Source organism: Grampus griseus, assembly GCF_964374135.1.
Source record: "Grampus griseus genome assembly, chromosome: 1".
In the NCBI taxonomy this organism is placed as follows: Eukaryota; Metazoa; Chordata; class Mammalia; order Artiodactyla; family Delphinidae; genus Grampus; species Grampus griseus.
Window position 1 is genome coordinate 73624555 of NC_139017.1, and position 23815 is coordinate 73648369.

The 23815-nt window shown below is 44.6% G+C and overlaps 1 protein-coding gene across 1 annotated transcript; it reads right to left on the reverse strand.

Annotated features, from left to right (window-relative positions):
• Nucleotides 1–3369: 3369 nt before the first annotated feature.
• Nucleotides 3370–5695, reverse strand: IVL (involucrin; the record flags this gene model as incomplete). Its single annotated transcript, XM_082659765.1, has 2 exons — nucleotides 3370–3721; nucleotides 5327–5695. The coding sequence occupies 2 exons, from the start codon at nucleotides 5693–5695 to the stop codon at nucleotides 3605–3607; spliced, it is 486 nt and encodes a 161-aa protein (XP_082515891.1). The 3' UTR covers nucleotides 3370–3604.
• Between the last annotated feature and the right edge of the window lie 18120 nt (nucleotides 5696–23815).

The following is a 23815-nucleotide window of genomic DNA, read 5'->3' on the forward strand; positions in this document are numbered from 1 at the left end:
CCCCATGTTCATTGTAGCATTATTCATGATAGCCAAGATATGGAAATAACTTAAATGTCAGTGGATGAATGGATAAAGAAAATGTGGTATATAACATTATATTATATTTTGATGTAATATAGATATAATACATGATATATTATTTTGTCTTAGAAAGGGAGGAAACCCTGATATTTGTGACCAAAAAAGCTGAACTTATAGTAGCAGAGGGGAGAATAGTGGTTACAAGAAACAGTGGTGTAGGGGAAAAAGGGAGATTAGAAAAAAAGTAGAATGGTGGTTGCCAGAGGTTGTGGGGAGAAGGTCATGGGGAATTGTTGTTTAATAGGTACAGAGTTACAGTTTTGCAAGATGGATGGTGGTGAGGGTTGCACGACAACATGAATGTACTTAGTACCTCTGAACTGTACAATGATTAATATAGTAAATTTTATGTAATATTTATTTCACCACAATGGAAGAGAAAATAAAGTACTACTGGGTTATAGCCCAAAGTATAAAATAAATATTCATCAGTACATGCTGACATAAATAAATGATTAAAGGCATATGTCCATATATATATACATACATAAGGAGAGGGAAGAGATACATTTCCTATACAGGAAATTCAAAATAATTTATGATGACACTCCACCCTCAGTGATGGGGAGCTTAACATCCCACATTTTTTTTTTTTAGATGTTGGGGGTAGGAGTTTATTAATTAATTTATTTATTTTTGCTGTGTTGGGTCTTCGTTTCTGTGCGAGGGTTTTCTCTAGTTGTGGCAAGCGGGGGCCGCTATTCGTCGCGGTGCACAGGCCTCTCACTATCGCGGCCTCTCCTGTTGCGGATCACAAGCTCCAGACGCGCAGGCTCAGTAGTTGTGGCTCACGGGCCTAGTTGCTCCACGGCATGTGGGATCCTCCCAGGCCAGGGCTCGAACCCGTGTCCCCTGCATTAGCAGGCAGATTCTCAACCACTGTAACACCAGGGAAGCCCCAACTCCCCACTTCTTAGTTGTGGGCTTTGCACAGTGACTTCCTTCCAAAGAATACAGTACAGTAATATGGGATGTTGGAGAGAGGATGAGGAGAGTGGCAAAGCCTGATAGATGTTACCTCAGCCAGGTGATCAAAGTGATAAATCATGTGAATTGTATGTCCCCTTTAAATAATGTGATGAAAAAGGCACTTTACCTCTGTGGTCTTCCTCTTAAAAACCCATAACTCCAGTCTAATCATGAAGAAAACATCAGACAAACCCAATTTGAGGGATATTCTATAAAATACCTGACCAGGACCCCTCAAAACTGTCAAGGTCATCAAAAATCAAGGAAAGTGAGAAACTGTCACAGTCAAGAGGAGCCTAAGGAGACAAGACAACTAAATGTAATGTGATATTCTAGATGGGATCCTGAAACAGGAAAAGACAGTAGGTAAAAACTAAAATAATAGGAATAAACCTTGAACTTCAGTTAATAATAATGTACCAATACAGTTTTGTTAATTATAATAATAAATGTGCTATACTAATGTAAGATGTTAATAATAAGGGAAACTGGGTGTGATGTGTATGGTAACTCTTTTTACTGTCTTCTTGACTTTTTCATAAATTGGAAACTGTTCTAAAGAAAGGTCTATTACACCTACTACTATATGTAAAATAGATATACAACAAGGATTTGCTGCATAGCATATGGAACTATATTCAATATCTTGTAATAACCTATAATGGAAAAGAATCTGAAGTTGTACAGCTGAAACTAACACAATATTGTAAATCAACTATAGTTAAATAAACAAATTAAAAAAAGAAAATAACAGAGAAATAAGGTCTACGAAAAAATCAAAACCTAAGACTTCAAAAACATTTGCACATATTCTGGGTGTTTCTGATTACTTCTCACTGTGCCCCCAATCTTCCCAACCAGTTCTACTCAGACTTCCTTCTAACTCTTGTCCTGTTAGGAGGACTTGAGCCTTCATTCTCATCCTCTGAATAATGAGAGCCGCTGACAAGCATTAACTCAAGGAGTGAGGTAGTTAGATCAGAATTTTAAGTAGAACACCCTGTCCTCTGTGTGATAGGTGGATTGCAGGGTGTGTGGAGACAGGGAGCAAAGGAGAACAGCTTGAGGGCCATTGCAATAGTTCAGGTGAGAAATGACCTCAGTCAAAGCTTGGGAGGTGTGGGTAAGGATAGCAAGGACTTGGTCTCTGCTGGAGAGTAGGGAAGCAAAGGAAAGGAGTGGAGAATGATGTGTTGTCTCTGGCTTCGGTGAATGCAGAGAAGGTATCATTACCCGAGAGAGAGAATACCTAAGGAGGAATGACAGTGGGTGTCCCTGGAGTTGGGTGGGCAGTAAGAGATACTAAGTGCCCTTCAACCTATTGAGTTTGGGTGCCTATGGCAGTCTCAAAAGGGATGTCCCTGACATATGCTCATGGCTGTGATGAAATAGCTTTGGGTAACTTGAGACAACCTGCCTGAGATGATGTGGTTAAGTAGTTAGAGCCAGGTGATTCCCAGGAAGGAGGGAGCCCCCACGTCCTGATGTGATTGATGGCAGGAAAGGCTACAGAAATGTCAGGGAGGGTAACCACTGCAATGACCTTGGATCTGTATTTCTCCAGGCTATTCAGCACTTTGGCTTCCATGATTCCAGCTGGCCCAACCTTTACTTCCTTTAGTGACACTGTCACTCTCTCCTTCAGAGACCAGTCCCAGGAGCCTCTCCTCTCCCTATCTTGCCCATTTCTGCTTCTTTGCTTTCCTAAAGTCTTCCTTAACCATGGAAGCAGTTAGTAAGACTCTTGGAAACCATGAGGACATTCTATGGAGAGAAAACCTGGGCAGGGACCAGAACCCAGGTGGAGCCTCCACTCCCTCCCCGTGCCTTTGGCCATGGGCTAGGATTGGGCTCCGGGGCTATAATGTAAAGCAGTGTTGAACTGAGATGAATAGATCCTCTTCCCCCAACCAGAATAACCTATCTCCTCTTCATGACTGCCAAGTGCTACTTTCAGGTGCATGAATGAAGTTGTTTCATGACTGCTAAGTGCTCCTTTCAGGTGCATGAATGAAGTTGTTTTGTTTTCTTTTGGTGGTGTTGTGATCTCATTTTTAGAAGCTGTTGAATGTATTGAATGGTTTGGGGAGCAGAATTAAAAAGGGGTCAAAATGTCTGTCCTCCTTTGGAAATTGGCCAAGAGTCATTTGCAACCATTAACCCCACACAGGTTTCTATATGTTGAGCGACAGAGGGTAAAAAGCCAAAGAGAATACAGGATCCCAGGTCTTCCAGCATTTATTCTGTATTATTGTACACACTCACAGATTCAACAATAGTAGTGGGGATGCAGTCAGAGTTGCTGTAGTCACTGTCTCTTCAAGCAGAGGCTCTGGACACCTGAGGTTGGGATTGGGCTCATCAGGGGTGGGTGCTGGGCAATAGCTCCCCTCCCCGCCAAGCCCTATCCAAGGGACATGCAGAAGGACAGGGTCAGGCAGGTTCACAGATAAGGTGGGCCACCCAGGCTGGGGACTGGAGGTAAGCCTGGCCACTGGCTCTCTCTTCACTTGTGTGGGATTTCCAGGGGCCTCTGGGCCCCTAGGGGTGGTTACTTATATTTGGGGGACACTACACCTCCTGCTTCTTTAGGGGGCAAGACTTCTCCCTTCAGTGGCTGGACTGGGTTGGTCTCTTGGACCTGGCCAGGAGTTGGGACAAGAAGAGGCTACTTCAGCAACCCCTCCTACTGCTTCAGCTGCTTCTCCCCTTTCTTTTCCAGTTGCTCATCTTTCTTTGCTAGCTCTTGATCCAGCCGCTGGCCCAAGACCTTCTTCTCCTGTTTCAGCTGTTCCACATGCTTTCCTTGCTCCTGTGACACTTTCTGCTGCTGCTGCTGCTGTTCCACAGGCTTTCCTTGCTCCTGTGACTCTTTCTGCTGCTGCTGCTGCTGTTCCACAGGCTTTCCTTTCTTCTGTGACTCTTTCTGCTGCTGCTGCTGCTGCTGCTGTTCCACAGGCTTTCCTTGCTCCTGTGACTCTTTCTGCTGCTGCTGCTGCTGTTCCACAGGCTTTCCTTTCTTCTGTGACTCTTTCTGCTGCTGCTGCTGCTGTTCCACAGGCTTTCCTTTCTTCTGTGACTCTTTCTGCTGCTGCTGCTGCTGCTGCTGTTCCACAGGCTTTCCTTGCTCCTGTGACTCTTTCTGCTGCTGCTGCTGCTGTTCCACAGGCTTTCCTTTCTTCTGTGACTCTTTCTGCTGCTGCTGCTGCTGTTCCACAGGCTTTCCTTTCTTCTGTGACTCTTTCTGCTGCTGCTGCTGCTGCTGCTGTTCCACAGGCTTTCCTTGCTCCTGTGACTCTTTCTGCTGCTGCTGCTGCTGTTCCACAGGCTTTCCTTGCTCCTGTGACACTTTCTGCTGCTGCTGCTGCTGCTGTTCCACAGACTTTCCTTTCTCCTGTGACTCTTTCTGCTGCTGCTGCTGCTGCTGTTCCACGGGCTTTCCTTGCTCCTGTGACGCTTTCTGCTGCTGCTGCTGTTCCACAGGCTTTCTTTGCTCCTGGGACTCTTTCTGCTGCTGCTGCTGCTGTTCCACAGGCTTTACTTTCTCCTGAGACTCTTTCTGCTGCTGCTGCTGCTGTTCCACAGGCTTTACTTTCTCCTGAGACTCTTTCTGCTGCTGCTGCTGCTGTATCACAGGCTTTCCTTTCTCCTGTGACTCTTTCTGCTGCTGCTGCTGTATCACAGGCTTTCCTTGCTCCTGTGACTCTTTCTTCTGCTGCTGCGGCTGTTCCACAGGCTTTCCTTCTTCCTGGGACTCTTTCTGCTGCTGCTGCTGTATCACAGGCCTTCCTTTCTCCTGTGACTCTTTCTGCTGCTGCTGCTGTTCCACAGGGTTTCCTTTCTCCTGTGACTCTTTCTGCTGCTGCTGTTGCTGTTCCACAGGCTTTACTCTCTCCTGTGACTCTTTCTGCTGCTGCTGCTGCTGTATCACAGGCTTTCCTTTCTCCTGTGACTCTTTCTGCTGCTGCTGCTGTTCCACAGGCTTTCGTTGCTCCTGGGACTCTTTCTGCTGCTGCTGCTGTATCACAGGCTTTACTTTCTCCTGTGACTCTTTCTGCTGCTGCTGCTGCTGCTGTATCACAGGCTTTCCTTTCTCCTGTGACTCTCTCTGCTGCTGCTGCTGTTCCACAGGCTTTCCTTGCTCCTGGGACTCTTGCTGCTGCTGCTGCTGTTCCACAGCCTTTCTTTGCTCCTGGGACTCTTTCTGCTGCTGCTGCTGTTCCACATGCTTTCCTTGCTCCTGTGACACTTTCTTCTGCTGCTGCTGTTCCACAGGCTTTCTTTGCTCCTGTGATTCTTGCTGTTGCTGCTGCTGTTCCACATGCTTTCCTTGCTCCTCTGACTTTTGCTGCTGCTGCTGCTGCTGCTGCTGCTGCTGCTTCTGTTCCTGCTGCTGTGGCTCCTGTTGCCGTGGCTCACACTCTTTCTTGGGCACCTCCTTCACAGGAGTTGTGTGTTTCTTCCCGAGCTCCATGGGATCCTTCCCTGGGATCTCCGAGGGTACCTTCTGGAATGGGGCAGGCAGTGGAGTTGGCTGCTTCACTTGCTCCTGCTGGATGTTGGTGGGAGGAGAAACAGGCTTGAGGGGCTCCTTACTGGGGGCAGGGGGCAAGGTCACCGGCAGAGTACATTGCTGAGACATCTTGGAAGCTGCTTTAGGTCAACCTGAAAATCAGGATGGGTCAGAGGGTTAATTGAAGGGGAGGAAGTAGATGAACCCCTGGAAATATGCAGCAGTGCCTGGTTTTTCAGCATCCTCTCTTCCCTTGGGTGGGGGTACTCTCCCACCCACGCTGGGCTATCATTCCCCAGAAGCAGCAGAGTGAAGGGTAGGAATGGAGAGGGGCAGGGAAAGGCCCTCCTGGGAGCCTCTTGTTCCCAAGAGACAACAAAGAGGACTCTCCAGAGGTGCTCTGCAAAGGTGGGCTGGGTACCACTTCACCTCCTGCTCTTGCCTATCCTTGTCTCTCCCTTGTTTCTGACCTTCATGTACAAAGAAGAGAGATGAGCTCTGGGATTATGACAGGAAGAGGGAAGGTGCCACGAAAAGAAAGGTCTCCTGGAGAACTCCCGAGTCCTGGAAAATCAGTAGCCCATCCCGAGAGGATCTGAGAGGTGAGGGTGCACGCCCTGGACTGGAGTCACATGACATGATCTCAGCTTAAATCTCCCAGTGAAATGCTGTGTGGTTCTGCGAAAGTCATTTAGCCCCTCTGGACCTCAGGTTTCTCCTCTGTAAAATGAACAGATTGGCCTATTCAGCTCCAGAGCTGCTTTCTCTCCTGACCATCTGAGCTTTAGCTGGTGGTGGTGGGAGGGGGCTGGAAGGTTGCTGAGAGTTGGAGTTGGTTCTTTCAAGTCTCCTACTTCTAAGCTGGGTTTCCCTGTCCCTGCTCAGCCTGGGTTCTCCAAATAGAAAGTGTTCCCCATGCTGCATTTCTCCCTTTGGTAGCACAGCCAAGAGTTACAAGCATGTCCCCGGACACCCTGCCTCCATAAAGAAGGCAAAATCACAGTCAGCCCAAATCAATCAGTTTTCGGAGAGAAACTGGCCATATTTCCCCTTTATCCCCATCTTACTCCTCTCTCTGTCTCTTTCTATTTCTCTGTCTCTCTGCCTCTCTGTCTCTCTGCCTTTCTTTTCTCTCTCTCTCTCTCTGTCTCTCTCTCTCTCTCTCTCTAAAATATGGTCCCAAGAAAGTATGGGGTAGGAGGAGATTGCTGTCTGTTCTGTGTTTCCATACCATGGCACCTAGCCCTCAGCACAGTGACCTGAGCCCTCCAAGAAGGACAGTAGTCCTGTTGAATCCAGCACACAAATGATACCTACACCCACCTGGCTGGCCACCCCCAGCCATGTTCTGGCCCGTGGGAGACCCCTGGTCCCAACCTTGGTTCTGCCAGCTAACACTTACCTGACTCACAGTGAGGATGGCTGCAGAAGCTTCTAGTGGAACACTGAGCCGAGCAGGGACCGGGGTGCCCTTTATACTGTTCCTCAGCCTCGCCTCTTTCCCAAGGTGAAGGAGATGGACTGGTTTCACCACTCCTGTTGGTCTACTTCCTCTAGCCCCTTCCTGACTCATCATAGGAACCTTAAGCAAAAAACCCGTCAGGGCCCCTTTTCACAGGGACACACAGCTCCTGCCTGGCCAGAGGGCTCTGGGGGCTCATTCACTCCTGTGATCCTCGCGACCTGGGCACAGGGAGGTGAGGGAGGCATCTCAGGAACCTGGTCCCCTTTTCCTCTTGTTTTGTGACCTCAGCCAAGCTTTTCTTCTGAATCTCAGTTTCTCCACCATACTGTTTCCAACAGGAATATGAAAAGATTCCCAGCATCACTTATCAGCAGGGAAATATGAATCAAACCACAATGAGATATCCTCTCACACCGGTTAGAATGGCTACTATAAAAAAGTCAAAAGCTAACAAGTGTTGGCAAGGATGTAGAGAAAAGAGAACCCTTGTACACTGTTGGTAGGACTGTAAATTGCTACAGTTATTATATAAAACAATATGAAGGTTCCTCAAAAAATTAAAAATAGAACTACCATATGATTCAGCAATACCACTTCTGGGTATATATCTAAAGAAAATGAAATCTGTATCTTTTTTTTTTTTTTTTAACATCTTTATTGGGGTATAATTGCTTTACAATGGTGTGTTAGTTTCTGCTTTATAACAAAGTGAATCAGTCATACATAAACATATGTTCCCATACGTCTTCCCTCTTGCGTCTCCCTCCCTCCCACCCTCCCTATCCCACCCCTCCAGGCTGTCACAAAGCACCAAGCCAATATCCCTGTGCCATGCGGCTGCTTCCCACTAGCTATCTACCTTACTACGTTTGTTAGTGTGTATATGTCCATGACTCTCTCTCACCCTGTCACAGCTCACCCTTCCCCCTCCCCATAACCTCAAGTCCGTTCTCTAGGAGGTCTGCGTCTTTATTCCTGCCTTACCCCTAGGTTCTTCATGACATTTTTTTTTCTTAAATTCCATATATATGGGTTAGCATACGGTATTTGTCTCTCTCTTTCTGACTTACTTCACTCTGTATGACCGACTCTAGGTCTATCCACCTCATTACAAATAGCTCAGTTTCGTTTCTTTTTATGGCTGAGTAATATTCCATTGTATATATGTGCCACATCTTCTTTATCCATTCATCCGATGATGGACACTTAGGTTGTTTCCATCTCCGGGCTATTGTAAATAGAGCTGCAATGAACATTTTGGTACATGACTCTTTTTGAATTTCGGTTTTCTCAGGGTATATGCCCAGTAGTGGGATTGCTGGGTCATATGGTAGTTCTATTTGTAGTTTTTTAAGGAACCTCCATACTGTTCTCCATAGTGGCTGAACCAATTCACATTCCCACCAGCAGTGCAAGAGTGTTCCCTTTCCTCCACACCCTCTCCAGCATTTATTGTTTCTAGATTTTTTGATGATGGCCATTCTGACTGCTGTGAGATGATATCTCATTGTAGTTTTGATTTGCATTTCTCTAATGATGAATGATGTTGAGCATTCTTTCATGTGTTTGTTGGCAGTCTGTATATCTTCTTTGGAGAAATGTCTATTTAGGTCTTCTGCCCATTTTTGGATTGGGTTGTTTGTTTTTTTGTTATTGAGCTGCATGAGCTGCTTGTAAATTTTGGAGATTAATCCTTTGTCGGTTGCTTCATTTGCAAATATTTTCTCCCATTCTGAGGGTTGTCTTTTGGTCTTGTTTATGGTTTCCTTTGCTGTGCAAAAGCTTTGAAGTTTCATTAGGTCCCATTTGTTTATTTTTGTTGTTATGTCCATTACTCTAGGAGGTGGGTCAGAAAGGATCTTGCTGTGATTTATGTCATAGAGTGTTCTGCCTATGTTTTCGTCTAAGAGTTTGATAGTTTCTGGCCTTACATTTAGGTCTTTAATCCATTTTGAGCTTATTTTTGTGTATGGTGTTAGGGAGTGATCTAATCTCATACTTTTAAAAGTACCTGTCCAGTTTTCCCAGCACCACTTATTGAAGAGGCTGTCCTTTCTCCACTGTACATTCCTGCCACCTTTATCAAAGATAAGGTGTCCATATGTGCGTGGGTTTATCTCTGGGCTTTCTATCCTGTTCCATTGATCTATCTTTCTGTTTTTGTGCCAGTACCATACCGTCTTGATAACTGTAGCTTTGTAGTATAGTCTGAAGTCAGGGAGCCTGATTCCTCCAGTTCCTTTTTTCATTCTCAAGATTGCTTTGGCTATTCGGGGTCTTTTGTGTTTCCATACAAATTGCAAAATTTTTTGTTCTAGTTCTGTGAAAAATGCCCGTGGTAGTTTGATAGGGATTGCATTGAATCTATAGATTGCTTTGGGTAGTAGCGTCATTTTCACAATGTTGATTCTTCCAATCAAAGAACATGGTATATCTCTCCATCTATTTGTATCATCTTTAATTTCTTTCATCAGTGTCTTATAATTTTCTGCATACAGGTCTTTTGTCTCCTTAGGTAGGTTTATTCCTAGATATTTTATTCTTTTTGTTGCAATGGTAAATGGGAGTGTTTTCTTGATTTCACTTTCAGATTTTTCATCATTAGTATATAGGAATGCCAGAGATTTCTGTGCATTAATTTTGTATCCTGCCACTTTACCAAATTCATTGATTAGCTCTAGTAGTTTTCTGGTAGCATCTTTAGGATTCTCTATGTATAGGATCATGTCATCTGCAAACAGTGACAGCTTTACTTCTTCTTTTCCGATTTGGATTCCTTTTATTTCCTTTTCTTCTCTGATTGCTGTGGCTAAAACTTCCAAAACTATGTTGAATAAGAGTGGTGAGAGTGGGCAACCTTGTCTTGTTCCTGATCTTAGTGGAAATGCTTTCAGTTTTTCACCATTGAGGATGATGTTTGCTGTGGGCTTGTCATATATGGTCTTTATTATGTTGAGGAAAGTTCCCTCTATGCCTACTTTCTGCAGGGTTTTTATCATAAATGGGTGTTGAATTTTGTCAAAAGCTTTCTCTGCATCTATTGAGATGATCATATGGTTTTTCTCCTTCAATTTGTTAATATGATTTATCACATTGATAGATTTGCATATATTGAAGAATCCTTGCATTCCTGGAATAAACCCCACTTGATCATGGTGTATGATCCTTTTAATGTGCTGTTGGATTCTGTTTGCTAGTATTTTGTTGAGGATTTTTGCATCTATGTTCATCAGTGATATTGGCCTGTAGTTTTCTTTCTGTGTGACATCCTTGTCTGGTTTTGGTATCAAGGTGATGGTGGCCTCGTAGAAGGAGTTTGGGAGTGTTCCTCCCTCTGCTATATGTTGGAAGAGTTTGAGAAGGATAGGTGTTAGCTCTTCTCTAAATGTTTGATAGAATTCGCCTGTGAAACCATCTGGTCCTGGGCTTTTGTTTGTTGGAAGATTTTTAATCAGAGTTTCAATTTCAGTGCTTGTGATTGGTCTGTTCATATTTTCTATTTCTTCCTGATTCAGTCTTGGCAGGCTGTGCATTTCTAAGAATTTGTTCATTTCTTCCAGATTGTCCATTTTATTGGCATAGAGTTGCTTGTAGTAATCTCTCATGATCTTTTTTATTTCTGCAGTGTCAGTTGTTACCTCTCCTTTTTCATTTCTAATTCTATTGATTTGAGTCTTCTCTCTTTTTTTCTTGATGAGTCTGGCTAGTGGTTTATCTATTTTGTTTATCTTCTCAAACAACCAGCTTTTAGTTTTATTGATCTTTGCTATTGTTTCCTTCATTTCTTTTTCATTTAGAAATCAGTATCTTGAAGAGATACCCCATGTTCATTGTAGCATTATTCATGATAGCCAAGATATGGAAATAACTTAAATGTCAGTGGATGAATGGATAAAGAAAATGTGGTATATAACATTATATTATATTTTGATGTAATATAGATATAATACATGATATATTATTTTGTCTTAGAAAGGGAGGAAACCCTGATATTTGTGACCAAAAAAGCTGAACTTATAGTAGCAGAGGGGAGAATAGTGGTTACAAGAAACAGTGGTGTAGGGGAAAAAGGGAGATTAGAAAAAAAGAAAAAAAGTAGAACGGTGGTTGCCAGGGCTTGTGGGGAGAAGGTCATGGGGAATTGTTGTTTAATAGGTACAGAGTTACAATTTTGCAAGATGGATGGTGGTGAGGGTTGCACGACAACATGAATGTACTTAATACCTCTGAACTGTACGATGATTAATATAGTAAATTTTATGTAATATTTATTTCACCACAATGAAAGAGAAAATAAAGTACTACTGGGTTATAGCCCAAAGTATAAAATAAATATTCATGAGTGCATGCTGACATAAATAAATGATTAAGTGCATATGTCCATACATATATACATACATAAGGAGAGGGAAGAGATACATTTCCTATACAGGACATTCAAAATAATTTATGATGACACTCCACCCTCAGTGATGGGGAGCTTAACATCCCACATTTTTTTTTTTTAGATGTTGGGGGTAGGAGTTTATTAATTTATTTATTTATTTTTGCTGTGTTGGGTCTTCGTTTCTGTGCGAGGGCTTTCTCTAGTTGTGGCAAGCGGGGGCCACTCTTCGTCGCCTTGCGCAGGCCTCTCACGATCGCGGCCTCTCTTGTTGCGGATCACAAGCTCCAGACGCGCAGGCTCAGTAGTTGTGGCTCACGGGCCTAGTTGCTCCACGGCATGTGGGATCCTCCCAGGCCAGGGCTCGAACCCGTGTCCCCTGCATTAGCAGGCAGATTCTCAACCACTGTAACACCAGGGAAGCCCCAACTCCCCACTTCTTAGTTGTGGGCTTTGCACAGTGACTTCCTTCCAAAGAATACAGTACAGTAATATGGGATGTTGGAGAGAGGATGAGGAGAGTGGCAAAGCCTGATAGATGTTACCTCAGCCAGGTGATCAAAGTGATAAATCATGTGAATAGTATGTCCCCTTTAAATAATGTGATGAAAAAGGCACTTTACCTCTGTGGTCTTCCTCTTAAAAACCCATAACTCCAGTCTAATCATGAAGAAAACATCAGACAAACCCAATTTGAGGGATATTCTATAAAATACCTGACCAGGACCCCTCAAAACTGTCAAGGTCATCAAAAATCAAGGAAAGTGAGAAACTGTCACAGTCAAGAGGAGCCTAAGGAGACAAGACAACTAAATGTAATGTGATATTCTAGATGGGATCCTGAAACAGGAAAAGACAGTAGGTAAAAACTAAAATAATAGGAATAAACCTTGAACTTCAGTTAATAATAATGTACCAATACAGTTTTGTTAATTATAATAATAAATGTGCTATACTAATGTAAGATGTTAATAATAAGGGAAACTGGGTGTGATGTGTATGGTAACTCTTTTTACTGTCTTCTTGACTTTTTCATAAATTGGAAACTGTTCTAAAGAAAGGTCTATTACACCTACTACTATATGTAAAATAGATATACAACAAGGATTTGCTGCATAGCATATGGAACTATATTCAATATCTTGTAATAACCTATAATGGAAAAGAATCTGAAGTTGTACAGCTGAAACTAACACAATATTGTAAATCAACTATAGTTAAATAAACAAATTAAAAAAAGAAAATAACAGAGAAATAAGGTCTACGAAAAAATCAAAACCTAAGACTTCAAAAACATTTGCACATATTCTGGGTGTTTCTGATTACTTCTCACTGTGCCCCCAATCTTCCCAACCAGTTCTACTCAGACTTCCTTCTAACTCTTGTCCTGTTAGGAGGACTTGAGCCTTCATTCTCATCCTCTGAATAATGAGAGCCGCTGACAAGCATTAACTCAAGGAGTGAGGTAGTTAGATCAGAATTTTAAGTAGAACACCCTGTCCTCTGTGTGATGGGTGGATTGCAGGGTGTGTGGAGACAGGGAGCAAAGGAGAACAGCTTGAGGGCCATTGCAATAGTTCAGGTGAGAAATGACCTCAGTCAAAGCTTGGGAGGTGTGGGTAAGGATAGCAAGGACTTGGTCTCTGCTGGAGAGTAGGGAAGCAAAGGAAAGGAGTGGAGAATGATGTGTTGTCTCTGGCTTCGGTGAATGCAGAGAAGGTATCATTACCCGAGAGAGAGAATACCTAAGGAGGAATGACAGTGGGTGTCCCTGGAGTTGGGTGGGCAGTAAGAGATACTAAGTGCCCTTCAACCTATTGAGTTTGGGTGCCTATGGCAGTCTCAAAAGGGATGTCCCTGACATATGCTCATGGCTGTGATGAAATAGCTTTGGGTAACTTGAGACAACCTGCCTGAGATGATGTGGTTAAGTAGTTAGAGCCAGGTGATTCCCAGGAAGGAGGGAGCCCCCACGTCCTGATGTGATTGATGGCAGGAAAGGCTACAGAAATGTCAGGGAGGGTAACCACTGCAATGACCTTGGATCTGTATTTCTCCAGGCTATTCAGCACTTTGGCTTCCATGATTCCAGCTGGCCCAACCTTTACTTCCTTTAGTGACACTGTCACTCTCTCCTTCAGAGACCAGTCCCAGGAGTCTCTCCTCTCCCCATCTTGCCCAGTTCTGCTTCTTTGCTTTCCTAAAGTCTTCCTTAACCATGGAAGCAGTTAGTAAGACTCTTGGAAACCATGAGGACATTCTATGGAGAGAAAACCTGGGCAGGGACCAGAACCCAGGTGGAGCCTCCACTCCCTCCCCGTGCCTTTGGCCATGGGCTAGGATTGGGCTCCGGGGCTATAATGTAAAGCAGTGTTGAACTGAGATGAATAGATCCTCTTCCCCCAACCAGAATAACCTATCTCCTCTTCATGACTGCCAAGTGCTACTTTCAGGTGCATGAATGAAGTTGTTTCATGACTGCTAAGTGCTCCTTTCAGGTGCATGAATGAAGTTGTTTTGTTTTCTTTTGGTGGTGTTGTGATCTCATTTTTAGAAGCTGTTGAATGTATTGAATGGTTTGGGGAGCAGAATTAAAAAGGGGTCAAAATGTCTGTCCTCCTTTGGAAATTGGCCAAGAGTCATTTGCAACCATTAACCCCCACACAGGTTTCTATACGGTGAGCGACACAGGGTAAAAAGCCAAAGAGAATACAGGATCCCAGGTCTTCCAGCATTTATTCTGTATTATTGTACACACTCACAGATTCAACAATAGTAGTGGGGATGCAGTCAGAGTTGCTGTAGTCACTGTCTCTTCAAGCAGAGGCTCTGGACACCTGAGGTTGGGATTGGGCTCATCAGGGGTGGGTGCTGGGCAATAGCTCCCCTCCCCGCCAAGCCCTATCCAAGGGACATGCAGAAGGACAGGGTCAGGCAGGTTCACAGATAAGGTGGGCCACCCAGGCTGGGGACTGGAGGTAAGCCAGGCCACAGGCTCTCTCTTCACTTGTGTGGGATTTCCAGGGGCCTCTGGGGCCCTAGGGGTGGTTACTTATATTTGGGGGACACTACACCTCCTGCTTCTTTAGGGGACAAGACTTCTCCCTTCAGTGGCTGGACTGGGTTGGTCTCTTGGACCTGGCCAGGAGTTGGGACAAGAAGAGGCTACTTCAGCAACCCCTCCTACTGCTTCAGCTGCTGCTCCCCTTTCTTTTCCAGTTGCTCATCTTTCTTTGCTAGCTCTTGATCCAGCCGCTGGCCCAAGACCTTCTTCTGTTTCAGCTGTTCCACATGCTTTCCTTGCTCCTGTGACACTTTCTGCTGCTGCTGCTGCTGCTCCACAGGCTTTCCTTGCTCCTGTGACTCTTTCTGCTGCTGCTGCTGCTGCTCCACAGGCTTTCCTTGCTCCTGTGACTCTTTCTGCTGCTGCTGCTGCTGCTGTTCCACAGGCTTTCCTTGCTCCTGTGACGCTTTCTGCTGCTGCTGCTGTTCCACAGGCTTTCTTTGCTCCTGTGACTCTTTCTGCTGCTGCTGCTGCTGTATCACAGGCTTTCCTTTCTCCTGTGACTCTTTCTGCTGCTGCTGCTGTTCCACAGGCTTTCCTTGCTCCTGGGACTCTTTCTGCTGCTGCTGCTGCTGTTCCACAGGCTTTCCTTTCTCCTGTGACTCTTTCTGCTGCTGCTGCTGTTCCACAGGCTTTCCTTCCTCCTGGGACTCTTTCTGCTGCTGCTGCTGTATCACAGGCCTTCCTTTCTCCTGTGACTCTTTCTGCTGCTGCTGCTGTTCCACAGGCTTTCCTTTCTCCTGAGACTCTTTCTGCTGCTGCTGCTGTATCACAGGCTTTCCTTTCTCCTGTGACTCTTTCTGCTGCTGCTGCTGTTCCACAGGCTTTCCTTTCTCCTGTGACTCTTTCTGCTGCTGCTGCGGCTGTTCCACAGGCTTTCCTTTCTCCTGTGACTCTTTCTGCTGCTGCTGCTGTTCCACAGGCTTTCCTTTCTCCTGTGACTCTTTCTGCTGCTGCTGCTGCTGTTCCACAGGCTTTCCTTTCTCCTGTGACTCTTTCTGCTGCTGCTGCTGCTGCTGTATCACAGGCTTTCCTTTCTCCTGTGACTCTTTCTGCTGCTGCTGCTGTTCCACAGGCTTTCCTTGCTCCTGTGACTCTTTCTGCTGCTGCTGCTGCTGCTGCTGTTCCACAGGCTTTCCTTGCTCCTGTGACTCTTTCTGCTGCTGCTGCTGTATCACAGGCTTTCCTTGCTCCTGTGACACTTTCTGCTGCTGCTGCTGTTCCACAGGCTTTCCTTTCTCCTGTGACTCTTTCTGCTGCTGCTGCTGCTGTTCCACAGGCTTTCCTTTCTCCTGTGACTCTTTCTGCTGCTGCTGCTGCTGCTGTATCACAGGCTTTCCTTTCTCCTGTGACTCTTTCTGCTGCTGCTGCTGTTCCACAGGCTTTCCTTCCTCCTGGGACTCTTTCTGCTGCTGCTGCTGTATCACAGGCCTTCCTTTCTCCTGTGACTCTTTCTGCTGCTGCTGCTGTTCCACAGGCTTTCCTTTCTCCTGAGACTCTTTCTGCTGCTGCTGCTGTATCACAGGCTTTCCTTTCTCCTGTGACTCTTTCTGCTGCTGCTGCTGTTCCACAGGCTTTCCTTTCTCCTGTGACTCTTTCTGCTGCTGCTGTGGCTGTTCCACAGGCTTTCCTTTCTCCTGTGACTCTTTCTGCTGCTGCTGCTGTTCCACAGGCTTTCCTTTCTCCTGTGACTCTTTCTGCTGCTGCTGCTGCTGTTCCACAGGCTTTCCTTTCTCCTGTGACTCTTTCTGCTGCTGCTGCTGCTGCTGTATCACAGGCTTTCCTTTCTCCTGTGACTCTTTCTGCTGCTGCTGCTGTTCCACAGGCTTTCCTTGCTCCTGTGACTCTTTCTGCTGCTGCTGCTGTTCCACAGGCTTTCCTTGCTCCTGTGACTCTTTCTGCTGCTGCTGCTGTATCACAGGCTTTCCTTGCTCCTGTGACACTTTCTGCTGCTGCTGCTGTTCCACAGGCTTTGCTTTCTCCTGGGACTCTTTCTGCTGCTGCTGCTGCTGTATCACAGGCTTTCCTTTCTCCTGTGACTCTTTCTGCTGCTGCTGCTGTTCCACAGGCTTTCCTTGCTCCTGGGACTCTTTCTGCTGCTGCTGCTGCTGTATCACAGGCTTTCCTTGTTCCTGTGACTCTTTCTGCTGCTGCTGCTGTTCCACAGGCTTTCCTTGCTCCTGGGACTCTTTCTGCTGCTGCTGCTGCTGTATCACAGGCTTTCCTTTCTCCTGTGACTCTTTCTGCTGCTGCTGCTGCTGTATCACAGGCTTTCCTTTCTCCTGTGACTCTTTCTGCTGCTGCTGCTGCTGTATCACAGGCTTTCCTTTCTCCTGTGACTCTTTCTGCTGCTGCTGCTGTTCCACAGGCTTTCCTTGCTCCTGGGACTCTTGCTGCTGCTGCTGCTGTTCCACAGCCTTTCTTTGCTCCTGGGACTCTTTCTGCTGCTGCTGCTGTTCCACATGCTTTCCTTGCTCCTGTGACACTTTCTTCTGCTGCTGCTGTTCCACAGGCTTTCTTTGCTCCTGTGATTCTTGCTGTTGCTGCTGCTGTTCCACATGCTTTCCTTGCTCCTCTGACTTTTGCTGCTGCTGCTGCTGCTGCTGCTTCTGTTCCTGCTGCTGTGGCTCCTGTTGCCGTGGCTCACACTCTTTCTTGGGCACCTCCTTCACAGGAGTTGTGTGTTTCTTCCCGAGCTCCATGGGATCCTTCCCTGGGATCTCCGAGGGTACCTTCTGGAATGGGGCAGGCAGTGGAGTTGGCTGCTTCACTTGCTCCTGCTGGATGTTGGTGGGAGGAGAAACAGGCTTGAGGGGCTCCTTACTGGGGGCAGGGGGCAAGGTCACCGGCAGAGTACATTGCTGAGACATCTTGGAAGCTGCTTTAGGTCAACCTGAAAATCAGGATGGGTCAGAGGGTTAATTGAAGGGGAGGAAGTAGATGAACCCCTGGAAATATGCAGCAGTGCCTGGTTTTTCAGCATCCTCTCTTCCCTTGGGTGGGGGTACTCTCCCACCCACGCTGGGCTATCATTCCCCAGAAGCAGCAGAGTGAAGGGTAGGAATGGAGAGGGGCAGGGAAAGGCCCTCCTGGGAGCCTCTTGTTCCCAAGAGACAACAAAGAGGACTCTCCAGAGGTGCTCTGCAAAGGTGGGCTGGGTACCACTTCACCTCCTGCTCTTGCCTATCCTTGTCTCTCCCTTGTTTCTGACCTTCATGTACAAAGAAGAGAGATGAGCTCTGGGATTATGACAGGAAGAGGGAAGGTGCCACGAAAAGAAAGGTCTCCTGGAGAACTCCCGAGTCCTGGAAAATCAGTAGCCCATCCCGAGAGGATCTGAGAGGTGAGGGTGCACGCCCTGGACTGGAGTCACATGACATGATCTCAGCTTAAATCTCCCAGTGAAATGCTGTGTGGTTCTGCGAAAGTCATTTAGCCCCTCTGGACCTCAGGTTTCTCCTCTGTAAAATGAACAGATTGGCCTATTCAGCTCCAGAGCTGCTTTCTCTCCTGACCATCTGAGCTTTAGCTGGTGGTGGTGGGAGGGGGCTGGAAGGTTGCTGAGAGTTGGAGTTGGTTCTTTCAAGTCTCCTACTTCTAAGCTGGGTTTCCCTGTCCCTGCTCAGCCTGGGTTCTCCAAATAGAAAGTGTTCCCCATGCTGCATTTCTCCCTTTGGTAGCACAGCCAAGAGTTACAAGCATGTCCCCGGACACCCTGCCTCCATAAAGAAGGCAAAATCACAGTCAGCCCAAATCAATCAGTTTTCGGAGAGAAACTGGCCATATTTCCCCTTTATCCCCATCTTACTCCTCTCTCTGTCTCTTTCTATTTCTCTGTCTCTCTGCCTCTCTGTCTCTCTGCCTTTCTTTTCTCTCTCTCTCTCTCTGTCTCTCTCTCTCTCTCTCTCTAAAATATGGTCCCAAGAAAGTATGGGGTAGGAGGAGATTGCTGTCTGTTCTGTGTTTCCATACCATGGCACCTAGCCCTCAGCACAGTGACCTGAGCCCTCCAAGAAGGACAGTAGTCCTGTTGAATCCAGCACACAAATGATACCTACACCCACCTGGCTGGCCACCCCCAGCCATGTTCTGGCCCGTGGGAGACCCCTGGTCCCAACCTTGGTTCTGCCAGCTAACACTTACCTGACTCACAGTGAGGATGGCTGCAGAAGCTTCTAGTGGAACACTGAGCCGAGCAGGGACCGGGGTGCCCTTTATACTGTTCCTCAGCCTCGCCTCTTTCCCAAGGTGAAGGAGATGGACTGGTTTCACCACTCCTGTTGGTCTACTTCCTCTAGCCCCTTCCTGACTCATCATAGGAACCTTAAGCAAAAAACCCGTCAGGGCCCCTTTTCACAGGGACACACAGCTCCTGCCTGGCCAGAGGGCTCTGGGGGCTCATTCACTCCTGTGATCCTCGCGACCTGGGCACAGGGAGGTGAGGGAGGCATCTCAGGAACCTGGTCCCCTTTTCCTCTTGTTTTGTGACCTCAGCCAAGCTTTTCTTCTGAATCTCAGTTTCTCCACCATACTGTTTCCAACAGGAATATGAAAAGATTCCCAGCATCACTTATCAGCAGGGAAATATGAATCAAACCACAATGAGATATCCTCTCACACCGGTTAGAATGGCTACTATAAAAAAGTCAAAAGCTAACAAGTGTTGGCAAGGATGTAGAGAAAAGAGAACCCTTGTACACTGTTGGTAGGACTGTAAATTGCTACAGTTATTATATAAAACAATATGAAGGTTCCTCAAAAAATTAAAAATAGAACTACCATATGATTCAGCAATACCACTTCTGGGTATATATCTAAAGAAAATGAAATCTGTATCTTTTTTTTTTTTTTTAACATCTTTATTGGGGTATAATTGCTTTACAATGGTGTGTTAGTTTCTGCTTTATAACAAAGTGAATCAGTCATACATAAACATATGTTCCCATACGTCTTCCCTCTTGCGTCTCCCTCCCTCCCACCCTCCCTATCCCACCCCTCCAGGCTGTCACAAAGCACCAAGCCAATATCCCTGTGCCATGCGGCTGCTTCCCACTAGCTATCTACCTTACTACGTTTGTTAGTGTGTATATGTCCATGACTCTCTCTCACCCTGTCACAGCTCACCCTTCCCCCTCCCCATAACCTCAAGTCCGTTCTCTAGGAGGTCTGCGTCTTTATTCCTGCCTTACCCCTAGGTTCTTCATGACATTTTTTTTTCTTAAATTCCATATATATGGGTTAGCATACGGTATTTGTCTCTCTCTTTCTGACTTACTTCACTCTGTATGACCGACTCTAGGTCTATCCACCTCATTACAAATAGCTCAGTTTCGTTTCTTTTTATGGCTGAGTAATATTCCATTGTATATATGTGCCACATCTTCTTTATCCATTCATCCGATGATGGACACTTAGGTTGTTTCCATCTCCGGGCTATTGTAAATAGAGCTGCAATGAACATTTTGGTACATGACTCTTTTTGAATTTCGGTTTTCTCAGGGTATATGCCCAGTAGTGGGATTGCTGGGTCATATGGTAGTTCTATTTGTAGCTTTTTAAGGAACCTCCATACTGTTCTCCATAGTGGCTGAACCAATTCACATTCCCACCAGCAGTGCAAGAGTGTTCCCTTTCCTCCACACCCTCTCCAGCATTTATTGTTTCTAGATTTTTTGATGATGGCCATTCTGACTGCTGTGAGATGATATCTCATTGTAGTTTTGATTTGCATTTCTCTAATGATGAATGATGTTGAGCATTCTTTCATGTGTTTGTTGGCAGTCTGTATATCTTCTTTGGAGAAATGTCTATTTAGGTCTTCTGCCCATTTTTGGATTGGGTTGTTTGTTTTTTTGTTATTGAGCTGCATGAGCTGCTTGTAAATTTTGGAGATTAATCCTTTGTCGGTTGCTTCATTTGCAAATATTTTCTCCCATTCTGAGGGTTGTCTTTTGGTCTTGTTTATGGTTTCCTTTGCTGTGCAAAAGCTTTGAAGTTTCATTAGGTCCCATTTGTTTATTTTTGTTGTTATGTCCATTACTCTAGGAGGTGGGTCAGAAAGGATCTTGCTGTGATTTATGTCATAGAGTGTTCTGCCTATGTTTTCGTCTAAGAGTTTGATAGTTTCTGGCCTTACATTTAGGTCTTTAATCCATTTTGAGCTTATTTTTGTGTATGGTGTTAGGGAGTGATCTAATCTCATACTTTTAAAAGTACCTGTCCAGTTTTCCCAGCACCACTATTAAAGAGGCTGTCCTTTCTCCACTGTACATTCCTGCCACCTTTATCAAAGATAAGGTGTCCATATGTGCGTGGGTTTATCTCTGGGCTTTCTATCCTGTTCCATTGATCTATCTTTCTGTTTTTGTGCCAGTACCATACCGTCTTGATAACTGTAGCTTTGTAGTATAGTCTGAAGTCAGGGAGCCTGATTCCTCCAGTTCCTTTTTTCATTCTCAAGATTGCTTTGGCTATTCGGGGTCTTTTGTGTTTCCATACAAATTGCAAAATTTTTTGTTCTAGTTCTGTGAAAAATGCCCGTGGTAGTTTGATAGGGATTGCATTGAATCTATAGATTGCTTTGGGTAGTAGCGTCATTTTCACAATGTTGATTCTTCCAATCCAAGAACATGGTATATCTCTCCATCTATTTGTATCATCTTTAATTTCTTTCATCAGTGTCATAATTTTCTGCATACAGGTCTTTTGTCTCCTTAGGTAGGTTTATTCCTAGATATTTTATTCTTTTTGTTGCAGTGGTAAATGGGAGTGTTTTCTTGATTTCACTTTCAGATTTTTCATCATTAGTATATAGGAATGCCAGAGATTTCTGTGCATTAATTTTGTATCCTGCCACTTTACCAAATTCATTGATTAGCTCTAGTAGTTTTCTGGTAGCATCTTTAGGATTCTCTATGTATAGGATCATGTCATCTGCAAACAGTGACAGCTTTACTTCTTCTTTTCCGATTTGGATTCCTTTTGTTTCCTTTTCTTCTCTGATTGCTGTGGCTAAAACTTCCAAAACTATGTTGAATAAGAGTGGTGAGAGTGGGCAACCTTGTCTTGTTCCTGATCTTAGTGGAAATGCTTTCAGTTTTTCACCATTGAGGATGATGTTTGCTGTGGGCTTGTCATATATGGTCTTTATTATGTTGAGGAAAGTTCCCTCTATGCCTACTTTCTGCAGGGTTTTTATCATAAATGGGTGTTGAATTTTGTCAAAAGCTTTCTCTGCATCTATTGAGATGATCATATGGTTTTTCTCCTTCAATTTGTTAATATGATTTATCACATTGATAGATTTGCAAATATTGAAGAATCCTTGCATTCCTGGAATAAACCCCACTTGATCATGGTGTATGATCCTTTTAATGTGCTGTTGGATTCTGTTTGCTAGTATTTTGTTGAGGATTTTTGCATCTATGTTCATCAGTGATATTGGCCTGTAGTTTTCTTTCTGTGTGACATCCTTGTCTGGTTTTGGTATCAAGGTGATGGTGGCCTCGTAGAAGGAGTTTGGGAGTGTTCCTCCCTCTGCTATATTTTGGAAGAGTTTGAGAAGGATAGGTGTTAGCTCTTCTCTAAATGTTTGATAGAATTCGCCTGTGAAACCATCTGGTCCTGGGCTTTTGTTTGTTGGAAGATTTTTAATCAGAGTTTCAATTTCAGTGCTTGTGATTGGTCTGTTCATATTTTCTATTTCTTCCTGATTCAGTCTTGGCAGGCTGTGCATTTCTAAGAATTTGTTCATTTCTTCCAGATTGTCCATTTTATTGGCATAGAGTTGCTTGTAGTAATCTCTCATGATCTTTTTTATTTCTGCAGTGTCAGTTGTTACCTCTCCTTTTTCATTTCTAATTCTATTGATTTGAGTCTTCTCTCTTTTTTTCTTGATGAGTCTGGCTAGTGGTTTATCTATTTTGTTTATCTTCTCAAACAACCAGCTTTTAGTTTTATTGATCTTTGCTATTGTTTCCTTCATTTCTTTTTCATTTAGAAATCAGTATCTTGAAGAGATACCCCATGTTCATTGTAGCATTATTCATGATAGCCAAGATATGGAAATAACTTAAATGTCAGTGGATGAATGGATAAAGAAAATGTGGTATATAACATTATATTATATTTGATGTAATATAGATATAATACATGATATATTATTTTGTCTTAGAAAGGGAGGAAACCCTGATATTTGTGACCAAAAAAGCTGAACTTATAGTAGCAGAGGGGAGAATAGTGGTTACAAGAAACAGTGGTGTAGGGGAAAAAGGGAGATTAGAAAAAAAGAAAAAAAGTAGAACGGTGGTTGCCAGGGCTTGTGGGGAGAAGGTCATGGGGAATTGTTGTTTAATAGGTACAGAGTTACAATTTTGCAAGATGGATGGTGGTGAGGGTTGCACGACAACATGAATGTACTTAATACCTCTGAACTGTACAATGATTAATATAGTAAATTTTATGTAATATTTATTTCACCACAATGAAAGAGAAAATAAAGTACTACTGGGTTATAGCCCAAAGTATAAAATAAATATTCATGAGTGCATGCTGACATAAATAAATGATTAAGTGCATATGTCCATACATATATACATACATAAGGAGAGGGAAGAGATACATTTCCTATACAGGACATTCAAAATAATTTATGATGACACTCCACCCTCAGTGATGGGGAGCTTAACATCCCACATTTTTTTTTTTTTAGATGTTGGGGGTAGGAGTTTATTAATTTATTTATTTATTTTTGCTGTGTTGGGTCTTCGTTTCTGTGCGAGGGCTTTCTCTAGTTGTGGCAAGCGGGGGCCACTCTTCGTCGCCTTGCGCAGGCCTCTCACGATCGCGGCCTCTCTTGTTGCGGATCACAAGCTCCAGACGCGCAGGCTCAGTAGTTGTGGCTCACGGGCCTAGTTGCTCCACGGCATGTGGGATCCTCCCAGGCCAGGGCTCGAACCCGTGTCCCCTGCATTAGCAGGCAGATTCTCAACCACTGTAACACCAGGGAAGCCCCAACTCCCCACTTCTTAGTTGTGGGCTTTGCACAGTGACTTCCTTCCAAAGAATACAGTACAGTAATATGGGATGTTGGAGAGAGGATGAGGAGAGTGGCAAAGCCTGATAGATGTTACCTCAGCCAGGTGATCAAAGTGATAAATCATGTGAATTGTATGTCCCCTTTAAATAATGTGATGAAAAAGGCACTTTACCTCTGTGGTCTTCCTCTTAAAAACCCATAACTCCAGTCTAATCATGAAGAAAACATCAGACAAACCCAATTTGAGGGATATTCTATAAAATACCTGACCAGGACCCCTCAAAACTGTCAAGGTCATC